The following is a 15,443-nucleotide window of genomic DNA, read 5'->3' as shown; positions in this document are numbered from 1 at the left end:
GAAACTCTGAACAGTATTATTAATAGAATGTAAAACAATCTGGTATCATGCATGATTATGTGCAGGATTGCAAAAATATTTTAAAGTTTCTAAAACATATATATATATATATATATAAAGAATCCATAAAAATTAGAGAAAAATGTCACAAAGAAAAGCAAAATTCACTAGTAATTTTGTAATTTGTGAATATTTATTCAAATGTTTTGAATAAATATTTCCAATTGTTTTTTGTAAAAGACTGACAGCAAGTTAAAATGTGAAGTCCTAAAAGTGCCACAATGCAGAAATTTAAATATTTAAATGTAAAAATTTAAATTAAAGGACAAAAAAATGTGTATTCATATGAAAGTATAAATATTTAATATTTTGTGTCCAAAAATTGTTTGACACACACATTAAATGATTAAATTAAATTAATATTGATTTATATAAGTCTTAGTCTACTATGTCTGGAGTTGTTTAATAGATAAATAAAGGCATCTACAATCACTTAAATGTCAAAAATGTATTAATGCATACGATAAATAAATGCTACATTTATCAAACAAACTAGGAAGTCATATTTTAAAACTATGTTCAATATTCAGCTATTCATCTATTCAGCACCATAAAGCAAACTTCATTTTGGAAAAAAAGAAATTCATGGATTCTGAGGGTGGTGCATAAAGTGCTTCAAAACTTCTAGAGACCAGGGTTGGGATTTGCAACAATAAGTAGCACAATAACAAACTTTGTGCTAGAGCACTAGCTGTTCTCCCTAATCAGTGTCAGCTGTATATCTTTCAGAGTGTGGCTGTCAAAACACTGATAGAAAATTACTTATATAGTCTTTCTCTGCTGCCTGGTACAAATAAATAAGGAATGGTACCAGTTCTTGGTCCTGCGATTAGGGACCATTGATTTAAACTGTTAATGTTGCTAATCATATAGACACCAACATCCAGTAGTTTTAGCCCCGCCCACTGACGAAAATGCTGCATTGCAGCATACAACAATGGAATAACTAAATAAATGCTAAAAGAGTAACTTTTAGTCACACCAAATAATATTTCGGAAATTATCCATTTGATTCCAGTTCTAATTGTTGAATGACACATTTAAATAATAGGTTCTTAATTTGGCACTTTTAGAACTCCATACATAATGCAAGTCAGAAATATTCTTGTTTAAAATTCTGCATGACTGAGATCCTTAAACAGAATACCTTTGACTAAGAGCTTGGCTGATGAGGTTAAGTTGCCCGTTTTGAAGGTGACAGTGCCTGAGTCATCTGTAGCCAGGTTCTTAAAGGTGAGTGTGTGGATAAAGCCCTGTTCCACCCCTATATCAATACAGGGGCTGGTCTCCAGCAAGGTGCCATCCAGCCACCACTGCACCTTACCAGACGCCCGACCAGAAAGCTGGCAGGAGAACGTTGCCCATTCCCCAACAAAGACGTCAGTGGTCTTAAGACCAGTAACAATGAAGACTTCTTTCACTGTTGAGTGAAAAATACACACACATGCATACACTAAGTTTTAAACAAATTCATTATCAAGCATTGCATCAGTTTGACTGACAAAACAATTCAGCAGACAGACAGTAAACAATCAAGACAGACGTAGAAGTGAAAGCTTGGAGGCTACCTTGCACTGCCAAAGAAGCTGTAGTGAGCTGCTCTCCTGCATCACAGGTGTAGTAACCACTGTCTTCAGGTTCCAGGCTATGAATACAGAGCTCTTGAATGCGCCCCTCCTGCTTCATTTCATACTTCTTACCAGGTTGGAGGACAATACCTCCCTTCCTCCACTCAACACGGACACCTGGCTTAGACAACTCACACTGTAGGGTGATATCATCACCCTCTATGGCGTCCTGGCTCTTGAGCTCATTCTTGAAGAACACTGGGGCACCTAGCGGGTTAATTAAGTATATCATCAATCGGAGAAGTTGACAGAAACTTGCACAAAGATTAAAAATGCTAGAGTAAGTATGTTGTTCAGTACTATCTTGGTCCAGTTTTCAATTTAAACAGGAAACATTCTTGTTTTACCTTGCACTGTTAAAGTAACTTCACACTGTGCATCTCCAGTTTCACAGATGTATATTCCTGAATCCTCTGGGACCAGGTTGTGAATTCGGAGCTGATGCAACGCGCCGTTCTTCTTCAGGTCATACTTTATGCCAGCTTGGATTGGTATATTGTTCCTCATCCAAGTGAGACAGGCATTGGAGTCGGAGAGGGAGCAACTGAATGTGACGGTTTCTCCCTCTACTGCTGCAGCGTTATGAGGTTTCTCTAATATTACCACTGTAAATATAGGGAACACATAGTTCATTTGCAGTGATATGTCTTTTTATTTAGAGTTCTTGTTCTAAGTTTGACTTGCATAGCATTAGCTTTAAGTTACATATGTTCTGTGCTTTGCTGACATTACTTTTTATAAAATGAATAATTATTGTGAGTGCTAATGCTAATGATAATAAAAAGGACTAAAAGGACTAAAAAAATCTGTTTCATTGTTGATGAAGATGTTTCTGGGCAGTAAAACGCTAGAGACACAATGTCATCCGTTTTACCTTTGGGTTTCTCCTCAACCAGAAGACAAGCCACACTCTTCTCCTCACCAACGACAAAGGCAACATCACCTGACTCATCTGTGGTTACCATCTTCAGAGCCAGTCGGTGAACTCTGCCCTGAACGCTCATTTGATTCAGATCGTTATTTTGAAGGAGGTTGTCTCCGAGCCACCATTCCCCATGAGTGACGCCTACATGTGACAGCTCGACCTCAAAGACGGCGTCCTGACCGGTGGTCACGGTAACATCATGGAGCTCACGGACAATGCGAACATGCTCTGAGAGTGAATGTGAAGTGAAAAGTGAGGTCAAACGGATCTTTCAGAGAGCATCACTTTTAGTTTTAAGATATAAAACTGAAACCATGGTAAATTATTTTAAAACTTTGCATTCTTCAATCCATCTAAATGTTAGTTTAGCACTAAGTACACAAGGTCCCCGTTTTACATTTAAATAACCTGAAAGGACCCTCCTGAACATATCAATTCTGTACAATGGCAGATAATGAGGTGAAGTTGCTTCATAGACTGAAAACTCTGGTTTTTCTATGAGAGTTGCAGAAGCAGTTACCTTTAATAGTCAGCCTAGCGGTACTTTTCTTGTCTCCTGTATCACATGTATATTCACCACTGTCCTCCTTGACCAGCTTGTGTATCACCAGGCTGTGAGTGATAGCTCTCTGTTGAATGGTGTACTTCTCTCCCTGAGAGAGGACAGTTGAGCCCTTCCACCAGGTCACCTTACAGTCAGGGCTTGATGTCTCGCAGGACAGTGTTGTCTCTCCTCCCTCTCTGGCCTCTTGGCTTTCCAGCTCCTTTTTAAAGGATATTGGTGGCACTGCCAGAAAGACCAATTAAAGAAGATGAGTATTATAAGGCTTTTTAAGTTTTAGAAGGTGAATATGGCCTCCACGTTACACACCACAAATACATATGTTATAGACTGTACCAAAAAGCAACAAACAACATGCATAGCATAGAAGATGACATAACATAACACAATAAGACAGAACATGAAAAGAGGTCTCAGAAAACAAAACTTGGTTGTTTAGAAGGGAACCATAAACTGGTTCCCTTCTAAACTTTGAATAAAAATAAAAAAGCTAAAATATAAAGACATAGTCCAAATGCTTTATTTATCATGAGAGTACATTTCATACAAAATGGAAATGTTAACATTCAACATAATTTTAACAGGTGTTAGTTCAAGAATGTTCTGATGAACACATGATCATCACACTGTTAACATATAAGCCTGTATTTAGCCCAGGCTGTTGATCCAGTTCAAAATCAACTGGGGTTATGAAATGGACCACTTTACATTTCATGGGACACAACTGGTTATCAGAAATGGAAAAATCCCTTCTTTTCCAGGTTGGTGAATGGAGCATATGTTAGCACTAACAGCTTGTGACAACACCACTCTTCAGTGCTGAAGCTGTTGACAGGAGGCTAAAATTATGTGAAAAAAGGAAGTTTCTAAATTTTTCCATTTTGAAGAGTTCAATTATCTCAGTCGTGCAACAATGTGGTTTTGAAAATTCAGGCAAATCTTTAGACATCTGACAGGTGAGGTAAGGTTTTGGTCATTCAGCAAGAGGCCACAATTAGACTTTTCTTAATAATGCTATCCTCACTAAACAAGTTAGATGCTAAAAATAGTTTAAAATGTCCACTGCATAATCATTTTGTCTTTGTTTTGAAAAAAGAAAAGAAATCCCATTGAACTGGCGAGCTGTGAAACACTAACTGCTCCCTCTCACACACTTTTCCAGTTATGCAAGTGGGTCAATAACTGCGGAGATACTAGGAGAATCCATGCGAAAGAGTGAAAATTTCAGGAATATGAAAAAGAAAGAGATATTAAAAAAAAAGAAATGGCTATCAGGTTGAAGAGCTCTTGTAGTAATTCATCAACAATATCTCCCACAGTGATAAAGATGGAGAACATTGGAGAAAGGTCAAAATGATAATGATGAAGGAAATGGCTTAAAACTATTTCTGCCTTTCTTACCTCTGACTGTGAGAGAAGCAGTGGAGGTGTGGTTTCCTACAGTGAAAGTGACTGTTCCAGAGTCAGAGGCTGTGACACCTCTAAGTGTGAGGCTGTGCACCCGGCCCTCAGACCTTATCAGATTCATCTCGTTATTTTGCAGAGGGACATCCTGGAGTTTCCACTGTATCTGTGGAGCCTCATCATGAGAAAGCTGACACTCAAAGTGGACATCTTCCCCCTCGTGAACAACGCAGCTCTCCAAAAACTTCAAAATCAGAACCTCAGCGGCTGCAGAGACATTGCAGCAGCACACAGATATTGAAAAGTTGAAACTGCAAATTGTAATTAAACTTTAAAGATTTCAACTTAGCTGTTATTGAAATCATCAAGTGAAGAACAACAGCACTCTGGTGTGTTAATGCTTAGGAAGGATGGGGCACCACAAAAAGTGATAAGTGTTCCAGTTCAATGTCAAATTGTGTGAAGAGCTGGAGGAGTTGTTAGGAAATGTGCAAGAATAAAAAATAATTTGAAAAATTAACGTGCATTGAAAAAAGGTCTCAAGAGATAACTTTAGAGAGGAAATTCCAAACAAGACAACATGATAAGGATGTAAAAGGTGGTTGATGCATGAAAAGAAATCCTACCATTAACATTAAGGGCTGCTGAAGTCTTCTGGAAGCCTGTATCACAGGAGTATTCTCCTGCGTCGCTTAGCTGCAGTTTATAGATAACAAGCTGGACCACAGTCCCTTCCTGCTTCAGTTGGTATTTGCTACTGGCTGTCAGCACCTTGTTACCACACCTCCAGACCACACTGGCTCCCACTTTGGTTACCTCACAGCAAAAGCTAACAGAATCCCCTTCCTGTCTTTCCAGGTTTTGTAGCTTAGTTTTGAAAAGGACAGGTTTGGCTGTGGGAAATTGAAGAAATTATGAGCATTAAGAAGAAATAAGAGCACAAGTTCAATTTTTATTTCATCACTCCTTAAAGTCATTATCAATGCATTGTGAAAGTATTCAACCGTACATCTTTCCCATTTCGTCAACTTAGAACCACAAACTTATGTGTATTTTAGTGGTCTATCCCATAACCAGTCTGATCCCTTATCTATCAAATAACAGGATGTTAATACTTTTTCAAGGCTATCAAGAAAAGTAAAGTAAAGTAAAAAGTAAGCACTACGGACAATGCGTCACAAAAGTTCGGGTCTTGAGCTTAGATCCTGATTGACTCAATCTTTCAGAGACAAAGGAAGAGCCCACAGTAGGTTGTAAACATACCCTTCACAGATAGCTTTGCAGTGCTTTGATGTTCACCAGTGTCACATGTGTAACTTCCAGAGTCCTCTGGTTCTACATCATGGATTATTAGCGTAGCCAGGTTCTCTGTTTGTCTAATTTCATATTTTCCACAAGGGCAAAGGCCAAGTTCTCCTTTCTTCCACTCCAAAGAAACACCTAACTTGGAAAGCTCACACTGTAATATGGCACTCTGGCCCTCTTCCACAGTCTGACTTTCCAACTCGCGTGTGAAAAGCACTGGGGAGGCTGAAGAACAATAAGAACGATAGGTAGTTATTTGAAAAGTAAAGAAAAGAAATGATGGAGTAAATTGGTGGAAGGAGAAATTAATACGGATGTGAAAAGACAGGCTTGATGGGTGGTAAACAAGATGGTCTTCACCGTACCATTTACTACAAGAGATGCAGAGCTTAATATGTCTTCTGAGCAGCACGAATAGGTTCCTGTGTCTTGAGGAGTCAAATCAAAGATCTGTAGCTCGTAACGTAATCCAGTTTGCTTCAACTGGTACTTTTCTCCACGACTCAAGACTTCAGGTCCTTTTTTCCACTGTACAGGGACTCCGGGTTTAGAAAGCTCACAGTGCAGGGTGATGTTTGCTCCCTCCTCTGATACACGGCTTTCCAGGTCTTTAATGCATATGACTTGAACAACTGAGGAATCAATGATTTACATCAAGTATTGCGTTTGATGTTTTGAAAACACAATACATATGCTAACAAACCAGTCTTTTTCATTATATGTCTTACAAAGATCACATCTTTAGAAAACAACTGCTTTTAAATAGACATGTACAAACAATAAACCTTTGTCCATCAAGCAGACTTGGGCTTCATGGGCTATGCCAAAGACCCCACAGACAATCCACATAAACAACTAAGTAGAAAACACAATGATCAGAAAGCACTCCATCCACCCATAACTTCATCTCTTTAGGGTCAACATGAGAACGGCAGTACCCGTTTAGACCACTAAGTGTCAGTACTACACATTCTATGTTATTTCAGATATATGCATTCAGATGAAAGCAACAAAAGTGTGTTTTTAACATGTCAAAGAAAGCAAAATCATGCTTTAGGACAAGAGTATTAGATACAAAAAAGAATGTGATGGGGAGTGGGATAACGTAGTATATGTACCACCTTTTACATTTTCAAGCAAGTGTTTCAATGTTGAAGAAAACAAGTGAGGGGTTCAAGCAGATCAATCAAGATCTAGCAAAAACAAATGGCATTAAGAAAAGCAGTTCTCCAGGGCTCTGACTTCACTCATACCTAAGTGGTTGGGTTATCCAGCAAGGGGGCATTGTCTGAGATAATGCTGCCAGCAACGAAACGTCTTTCCACTCTTGTTATTAAAATGTTACTATTCATTAACATAGAAAGTACTCCTACATTAGTTCTTCTGGGTGTTCTTGTGTATACTGCTCTATCTTCTCAAAACCCCAGTCGATCGTGGTAGATAGCCGCCGGTACTGAGGCAGATTCTGCTGGAGGTTTAATGGGGAGTTTTCCTCTCCATTGTCACTACATGCATGCGCAGTATGAGGTATTCTTGTAAAGTCAACAACACACTATCATCATATCCTCATCCAGGAGGAGTGAATGCTTATAAAGTTACATAAATTTTGTGCTGCATTACAACACAGAAAGCTTTAAGGCCTACATACAAAAGGATATCTGTAGCAGAAGACTGACACAGCACATCACTATGAACACACCTTTCACACTGTGGAACATAACATAGACAGAGCCCAGCTGTAAAGCAGTGACTCAGTATGCCCCTGCCATCCCGGCATACAAGACATCCCCAAATCGCTCAAAAACAAACTGACATAAACGTGGCAGCAAAGTTTGATGAGGAAACACGAGTCAGGAGCTACCTTGTGCCTGGATTTTGGTCTCTTCACTCTGAGCAGCTTGTTTAACAGTCTTCTCACCTAGGACTAAACACAACATTAACCTCACAATCTTACAGAGATGAGTTTACTGACCCAAATAAAACACCAGCATGGAGCCAAGAGAGCAGACACAGTCAATTACGATGCACAGTTTAATGTTACTAGCTTACAACTCTGCCCTAAACACAAATGTTCTTTTGTTTAATGCAGACTGTAAAGTGTACAAAATCTCTGGGAAAAGGGAAAGCTAATAAATATATGTTAAAATATCATAGGCTCCTCTTTCGACTCTACTTCAACCAAATTCAAATCATTGTGAAAAGCAGACAGTATTGCCAACATGCCCTGCAGCACTAAAAATTGGACATAGAATTGAAACAAAACAGTAAAATACTGATGAAATACAAACACTAAAGAAGTAAAGAACACCTTCTCTCTGACTGAGACTAAATTGAGCAACAATTATATGTTTTCCAGCTTTGGATAAATGTTAAACATCTTATTTACACCAAAAATATTTTTCAACTAAGACTCTCACAGTATCCAACAGAACAAGTTAGTAATATTACCTTCATGTTCCGTATCAAATTCTCTTGAGCTTCTCTGATTTTCCTCTTTCAGTAGTTGCTGTTTAGGGGCTTCACCAGTAGATAGCAGGATCACAGCTACAATAATTGGACACAATTGTAATTTTATATAAAAATACACAAGCTGCATGAAGCACTCGTATCTGGTCATTAGAGACACACAGCCAATAAATGCAAATACCATTTCATATCAACAGTTAGCCCCCATGCAAGAAACAAAACAACCTTGAGAGTGCAGAAACCTGTGGATGTACGAGCTGAAAACATGAAATAAATACACGCTAGGTATTTGAAAATGAGCAATTCAAAAAGCGTAAGGGGCCTGGAAATGAGACACAATGTGATACAGCCAAGTTACAAAGCAACATGTTTTAATTTCAACATGTAGAACATTTCTCAAGACAACAAAGGTGAAAATCTTGAGAATGTTACCTTCTACAGTTTCATTTATCTCCTGCTTCTTCTGCTCAATGCTTTTAACTTCACCGACCTTGACTGCAAATGCAAATGCAACAAAAATAATCACTATAAGTTCTTTAAACTTTTGCTTTCCACCAAACAACACTTTACTAAAACAAAATAACAGAATGACACAACAGAAATAGCCCTATTCTGAGGCACAATTTAAAGGAAGACTACACTAAGGCACAATTATCCGACTGAAGAAAACATACAACTCAGAATCACCCAACCATATTTTCTTACCTACCTTCAGTTTTTTCTTTGGTCTCCAGAGTTTTGGGTTCTGGTTTAGCAGCAGAAGGAGGCGGAGACAGCTTCACAGCTGAGAGAAAATAATGCAAAGTCAGTGTGCCATAACATATCAGATTATTCATATGAGTTCATGAACTAAACATAAAATAACAGCAAATAACAGAAGCAAGAAAAATACTTTGTTAATTTGTGGAATTAACTGCAGAATTGCAATGCCATAGAAGTGTTGCACAATGTTTTAGTCGAAACAATATCATACAAAATGTCACAATGGTGAGTTCACCACAGTAAAACACATTATGTAACAAAAACAACTCAAGAATTTGAAATATCAGCCACAGACAAGAGGAACATAAGGCAAGCAGACAAAATTAAATAACAACCAAACACAAGAGCAACTTAAATAAAAAAACTACAGAGCAGATTCTAAACATTGACACTACAAATTTCATACAAATACACTATCAATGAAACTTCAGTTTGCACATGGCAAACAAATACATTTGCTTTGTTAGGTTTCAAATAAATCCTCTTCCTACCCTTGATCTTGAGGTTGGCTGTGGTCCTCTGGTCTCCACACAAACAGCTGTAATCTCCACTGTCTTCTGGCACCACTTTGTTAATAACAAGTTCATTCACAGAAGCCTTCTGCTTCATCTGGTACTTCTCTCCAGAATTCAGAACCTGTGTTCCCTTCTTCCACTCCACAGAGACTCCAGGTTTGGAGAGTTCACAACGCAAAGTAACACTGGCTCCTTCTTCAGCCTCTTGACTCTCCAACTTCTGTTTGAAGGTCACTGGTTGGGCTGCATGGTTATTGGTTGGTATTTTGTCAATGATATACCACAACAAATAGAACATAAACAGGCATACAGTACAACTCAGCTGAACACCCAGGACTAACATTGACAGTTAACACACTTTGATGACAGACGGGCACTTCAACCAACAACCTTAAAACAAGTTGTTTTAAGGTTGTTGTTTCTTTTACATACATAAAAGAAAAAGACACTCAAAATAACTAGTTGTAATAAAACTGATAATAAATCCTCCTCATACCCTTGATCTTGAGGTTGGCTGTGGTCCTCTGGTCTTCACAGACACAGCTGTAATCTCCACTGTCTTCTTGTACCACTTTGTTGATAATGAGTTCATTCACAGAGGCCTTCTGTTTCATCTGGTACTTCTCTCCAGACTTCAGGACCTGTGTTCCCTTTTTCCACTCCACATGGATTCCAGTTTTAGAGAGCTCACAGCGTAAAGTAACACTGGTTCCCTCTTCAGCCTCCTGGCTCTCCAACTTCTGTTTGAAGATCGCTGGTGCTGCTGCATGGTTATTAGTTGTTGCACAATCAATGTTACACCACAGCAAATTTTACATAAACAAACACAATTCAAAACAAAGCTGAACAACCATCTGACAGTTTGCACACTTTGATGACAAACAAGATCTACAACACAACCTTAAATAAATCAATCAAAAAAAATAATAACAGTTGAAATTAACTAACAATAAATCCTCTGCCTACCCTTGATTTTGAGGCAGGCTGAGGTCTTCTGGTCTCCACACACACAGCTGTAGTCTCCACTGTCTTCTGGCAATAGTTTGCTAATAACAAGTTCATTCACAGAAGCCTTCTGCTTCATCTGGTACTTCTCTCCAGACTTCAGAACCTGTGCTCCTTTCTTCCACTCCACAGAGACTCCAGGTTTGGAGAGTTCACAACACAAAGTAACACTGGCTCCTTCCTCAGCCTCTTGGCTCTCCAACTTCTGTTTGAAGGTCACCGGTTGGGCTGTGTGGTCATTAGTTATTACACAATCAACGATATGTCACAGCAAATTTCACATAAACAAGCAGAAATGACAATAAAGCTGAACAAGCAGGGCTTACACTGACAGTTTGCACACGTTGATGGCAGACCGGAACTCCAACAAACAGCCTTAATACATACATGAAAGAAATACACACTCAAAAAAACCTTGTTGTAATAAACTAACTATAAATCCTCTTCCTACCCTTGATCTTGAGGTTGGCTGTGGTCCTCTGGTCTCCACAGACACAGCTGTAGTCTCCACTGTCTTCTGGCACCACCTTGCTAATAACAAGTTCATTCACAGAGGCCTTCTGCTTCATCTGGTACTTCTCTCCAGACTTCAGGACCTGTGTTCCCTTCTTCCACTCCACAGAGACTCCAGGTTTGGAGAGTTCACACTGTAAAGTAACACTGGCTCCATCCTCGGCCTCCTGCTTCTCCAACTTCTGTTTGAAGATCACTGGTTTGGCTGCATGGTTATTAGTTGTAACATAGTCAATGGCATTCTTGCTACAACAAATAGTACACAAACAAGCACAAAGTACACCCACACTAAACAAATAGGTCCAATACGGACGGTTTCACACATTAATCACAGACAAGATCTACCACACAAATCACAAACACAAAAACTCGTTGAAAGGAACTCATAATAAATCCTTCTCCTACCCTTGATCTTGAGGTTGGCTGTGGTCCTCTGGTCTCCACACAAACAGCTGTAATCTCCACTGTCTTCTGGAACCACTTTGTTAATAATGAGTTCATTCACAGAGGCCTTCTGCTTCATCTGGTACTTCTCTCCAGAATTCAGGACCTGTGTTCCCTTCTTCCACTCCACAGAGACTCCAGGTTTGGAGAGTTCACACTGTAAAGTAACACTGGCTCCTTCCTCGGCCTCCTGCTTCTCCAACTTCTGTTTGAAGATCACTGGTTTGGCTGCATGGTCATTAGTTGTAACATAGTCAATGGTATTCTTGCTACAACAAATAGTACACGAACAAGCACAAAGTACCCCCACACTAAACAAATGGGTCCAATACGGACGGTTTCACACATCAATCACAGACAAGATCTACCACACAAATCACAAACACAAAAACTCGTTGAAAGGAACTCATAATAAATCCTTCTCCTACCCTTGATCTTGAGGTTGGCTGTGGTCCTCTGGTCTCCACACAAACAGCTGTAATCTCCACTGTCTTCTGGAACCACTTTGTTAATAATGAGTTCATTCACAGAGGCCTTCTGCTTCATCTGGTACTTCTCTCCAGAATTCAGGACTTGTGTTCCCTTCTTCCACTCCACAGAGACTCCAGGTCTGGAGAGCTCACAATGCAAAGTAACACTGGCTCCTTCCTCAACCTCTTGGCTCTCCAACTTTTTCACAAATGTCGTTGGCAATGCTGCACAAGTGGGTTTTATATAACAGCAAAATTTGACACAAATAATAAGAAAACTTCAATGGTTTGGTGTTTTTTGAATAAACTTTCTAAACCTCTGATAACGAAGACATGAATTCATACCACCACTTTTAGGTTAGCAGAAGTTGTCTGGTCCCCACAAAAACAAGGATAATCTCCCCTCTCTTCACCACTAAATTCACGATTTTAAGAATACAGAGGGTACACCTGAGTCATGTTTTTTCTCTTGGTATAAGATGTTGTGGTCATTTCCTCCACTGGATATTGGAGGCAGCAGGTTTCAGATTAATTAATGTTTTAGTTGGAGAACAAAATAATAAAACTCAATATAGCTTACGAGTCATCCAATGTGAATTAAGAGGGAATGACATTTATTCAATTTTCGTGTTAAGTCAGATTGGGGTGGAATTGAAAGTGAAGTTTTCAGTTCCTTACTTATTCCTAATTGCTCACCTTTCACAGTCACCTTTGCCATGCTTTTCGCAGTGCCCACGTCACATGTGTAGATGTCGGTGTCCTTCTCCTCCAGGTGTTTAATGATGAGAGTTAGGACCTTGTCCTTCTGGGACATCTCGTATTGACCTCCTGCCCTGAGCTCTGTGTGGCCTTTCAGCCACGTCACCGTGGATGGAGTTTGTGCCGTTTCGCAACGTAAGGTCACAGAGGTCCGCTCATCTGCTTGGATGTCCTCAAGCGCTTTGGTGAATTTATGGATCGGTTCTGGTAAAAGTAAAATTGCTACAGTTTAGAGAGTAACAATCATCTCATTGGTTTGTTATATATTTTTGGGGAACACCAATGTTCAATATATGGGTGGAAAAAGGAAGAAAATTGTCTGATCTAATGTCAGACTATAATTTTTAGCAGCAATGTAATAAACATTGCTGCTAATACTGAATGTTCTTAATAAATTAAATGTAAAACATGTATTTGTGTTTAAAAGTAATGTTATTAACATGTACAAATCTCTACGAGTTCACAGAAAGTAATACTAGGGAAGAAAAAAAGGAGAATCTGAACTTTAAATGTTTAATTATTTTTGCTATTTTTATATTATAGTTTGATATTAAAACTGCTACTGAAAGTGGTTTATTGTGAATATTTCTTCTTTAGAATATTCAGATAATACACATGGAGGATATTTCCAGTTTTATTTCCAGTTTGAAGTAAATAAATAAATAAATACATAGTAAATTGCCCAGAAGTGTCTACATATGTAAAAAGATAGTTCATAAAGTGTATACATTTCTTCCTTACCCTTAATTTCCAGCTTGGCTCTTGTGGTTGCACCTCCAACAACTTCACAGCTGTACTCCCCAGAATCTTCAGCAGACACATTGCGAATGGTCAGCTTCATGAGCTTCTCCTGTTGACTGATCTCATACTTCTTGCTTGTTCTGATGGCTTTACCATCTTTGGCCCACTTTACTGTAAAACTAGCCTGTGTTACCTCGCAGGCAAAAACAGCATCTTCGCTACACACAACAGAAACATTCTGAAGCCCAGTTGATAGAGATGAAGCTTTTCCTGTGCCATGGAAACACAATGTTTAGATGACTTATTTTGGTATGTGTGCCTCTATTTTAATCACCAATTCTAAATAGCAATTGAACACAGATGGAGATGTGAGAACTATTCTGATACATTCAAAATTTATGAAGTGACTTACCTTCAACTTTTAGTGTCGCTTTGGAGCTCAGGTCTTTAATGCTGAAGACCACCTCACCAGCATCAGCAGGGGTCACATCCTTCAGGGTCAGAGTATACTTTCGCCCCTGACTGGAGATCTTATAGCGACCTCCGTTTTTAGCGGCTTTGCCATTAACGGACCACAAGCAGTCATCAATGCTCTCGCGTGACAGAATGCACTCAAAGCTGCATGTGTCTCCTTCATTCACCACAGCAGATTTCAGTTTTTTTGTGATGCCGATACCAATTTCTAGGATAGGAAAGAAAGAGCTTTTGTTTTTTGGGGGGGGTTTTCACTTTAACTCTAAATTGCTTACCTAAAAGGTTACTCACCTCTTACAGTGACCTTTGCCTTTGTGACTTCTTTGCCAAGATCACAACTGTATTCTCCAGCATCTTCCTTGGTCACATCCTTAACAATCAGGCCCAAAGACTTGCCCGTGTGAAGGAGCTCATATTTTGGTCCAGCTTTTAACACTTTATCCTCTTTTCTCCATATTGGAGAAACTCTTGGCTTGTTTGCTTCACATGTCAAAGTTATCATGCCTTTCTCCTCTCCTGTGACATCGTCTAATGACTTGAGGAACACTGCTTGTTTCTCTGCAGGTTAAGAAAGGTGGGAGAAACAAACAGCCAGATTTATTTCTACACACTACAAGAAGATGAAGTCCAAACACTAGCAATTATGTTCACCCTAATTACATACAGTGGCTTCAGAAGCATTCATACCCATTGAACTTTGCCACATTTTGTCATCTCACAACCATAAACTTTAATATTTTTTTTACAGGGATTTAATTTTAGGATTCCACAAAGTGGAAGCAAATGAGGCAATATATATAAGTATAGCATGCATTTGTAATAAGCCTTCAGCCACCGAGCATGAGAATGAGGATGAGTGTGAGAGCAGAGCAGTGAAAGGAAGAAAACAAGTGGAGAGCAGAGAGCAGGCCGTCACTCCATGGGAGGTCTTGGAGGCTCTTCTGATTCACTAAAAAGCATCGGCTCTTATAGCTGATGCTTTTGAAATGACCCATCACTATTGGATGGAGAGCAACAATCAAAAATAAATTTAAATCTTGTCTTGCCACAAACTCTAAATGTAATATAGGTTTGGACTTTAAGTAGGCTGTTATAACATTACAGGAACACTTCCATGCCGCTCTCACACTTATGACTTATTTCAACACTAACCTTCTCCTTGCCACTTTCATGACAACATTTTTGAGATGTACAGCTCTTAGCTGTCCTCTCAACAGATTCTCCCACCTAACCTTTACATCTTTTCCAGAGTTACCATGGGCCCCTTGTCTGCTCCTCTGATTAGAGTTCATCTTGTTTGACAGATGAGGTTAGGCAGATGGTCATGTTTAGGTAAGTGCAATACTCTTTCCATTGTCAAAATGGATTAAACAGAACTTCACCAGAAACTCAAAGCTTGGGGTATTGCTC

General features: G+C 39.1%; 1 protein-coding gene across 15 annotated transcripts in view; it reads right to left on the bottom strand.

Annotated features, from left to right (window-relative positions):
* The window catches only part of obscnb (obscurin, cytoskeletal calmodulin and titin-interacting RhoGEF b), a 55,018-nt gene that overhangs the window by 18,273 nt on the left and 21,302 nt on the right, over window positions 1-15,443 (bottom strand). For 5 of the 15 annotated variants that reach the window (XM_081598571.1, XM_081598570.1, XM_081598572.1 and 2 more), the window contains 23 exons: window positions 14,325-14,591; window positions 13,972-14,241; window positions 13,560-13,829; window positions 12,756-13,022; window positions 12,018-12,284; window positions 11,551-11,817; window positions 11,084-11,350; window positions 10,594-10,860; window positions 10,124-10,390; window positions 9,604-9,870; window positions 9,060-9,134; window positions 8,783-8,845; window positions 8,333-8,428; window positions 7,746-7,808; window positions 6,250-6,516; window positions 5,843-6,109; window positions 5,206-5,472; window positions 4,577-4,846; window positions 3,134-3,400; window positions 2,563-2,841; window positions 2,036-2,293; window positions 1,629-1,895; window positions 1,208-1,480 (listed from right to left, as the gene is read on the bottom strand). In XM_081598571.1, coding sequence (XP_081454697.1) covers window positions 1,208-1,480; window positions 1,629-1,895; window positions 2,036-2,293; window positions 2,563-2,841; window positions 3,134-3,400; window positions 4,577-4,846; window positions 5,206-5,472; window positions 5,843-6,109; window positions 6,250-6,516; window positions 7,746-7,808; window positions 8,333-8,428; window positions 8,783-8,845; window positions 9,060-9,134; window positions 9,604-9,870; window positions 10,124-10,390; window positions 10,594-10,860; window positions 11,084-11,350; window positions 11,551-11,817; window positions 12,018-12,284; window positions 12,756-13,022; window positions 13,560-13,829; window positions 13,972-14,241; window positions 14,325-14,591 — 5,388 coding nt within the window. The remainder of the gene's footprint in view (window positions 1-1,207; window positions 1,481-1,628; window positions 1,896-2,035; window positions 2,294-2,562; window positions 2,842-3,133; window positions 3,401-4,576; window positions 4,847-5,205; window positions 5,473-5,842; window positions 6,110-6,249; window positions 6,517-7,745; window positions 7,809-8,332; window positions 8,429-8,782; window positions 8,846-9,059; window positions 9,135-9,603; window positions 9,871-10,123; window positions 10,391-10,593; window positions 10,861-11,083; window positions 11,351-11,550; window positions 11,818-12,017; window positions 12,285-12,755; window positions 13,023-13,559; window positions 13,830-13,971; window positions 14,242-14,324; window positions 14,592-15,443) is intronic. The other 10 variants (XM_081598573.1, XM_081598579.1, XM_081598578.1 and 7 more) reach the window with 10 other exon arrangements.

This window comes from Poecilia reticulata, chromosome 17 (assembly GCF_904066995.2).
Source record: "Poecilia reticulata chromosome 17, P_reticulata-male-v2, whole genome shotgun sequence".
In the NCBI taxonomy this organism is placed as follows: Eukaryota; Metazoa; Chordata; class Actinopteri; order Cyprinodontiformes; family Poeciliidae; genus Poecilia; species Poecilia reticulata.
Note: the sequence above shows the minus strand (reverse complement) of the source record. Positions and strands in the feature narration are given on the sequence as shown.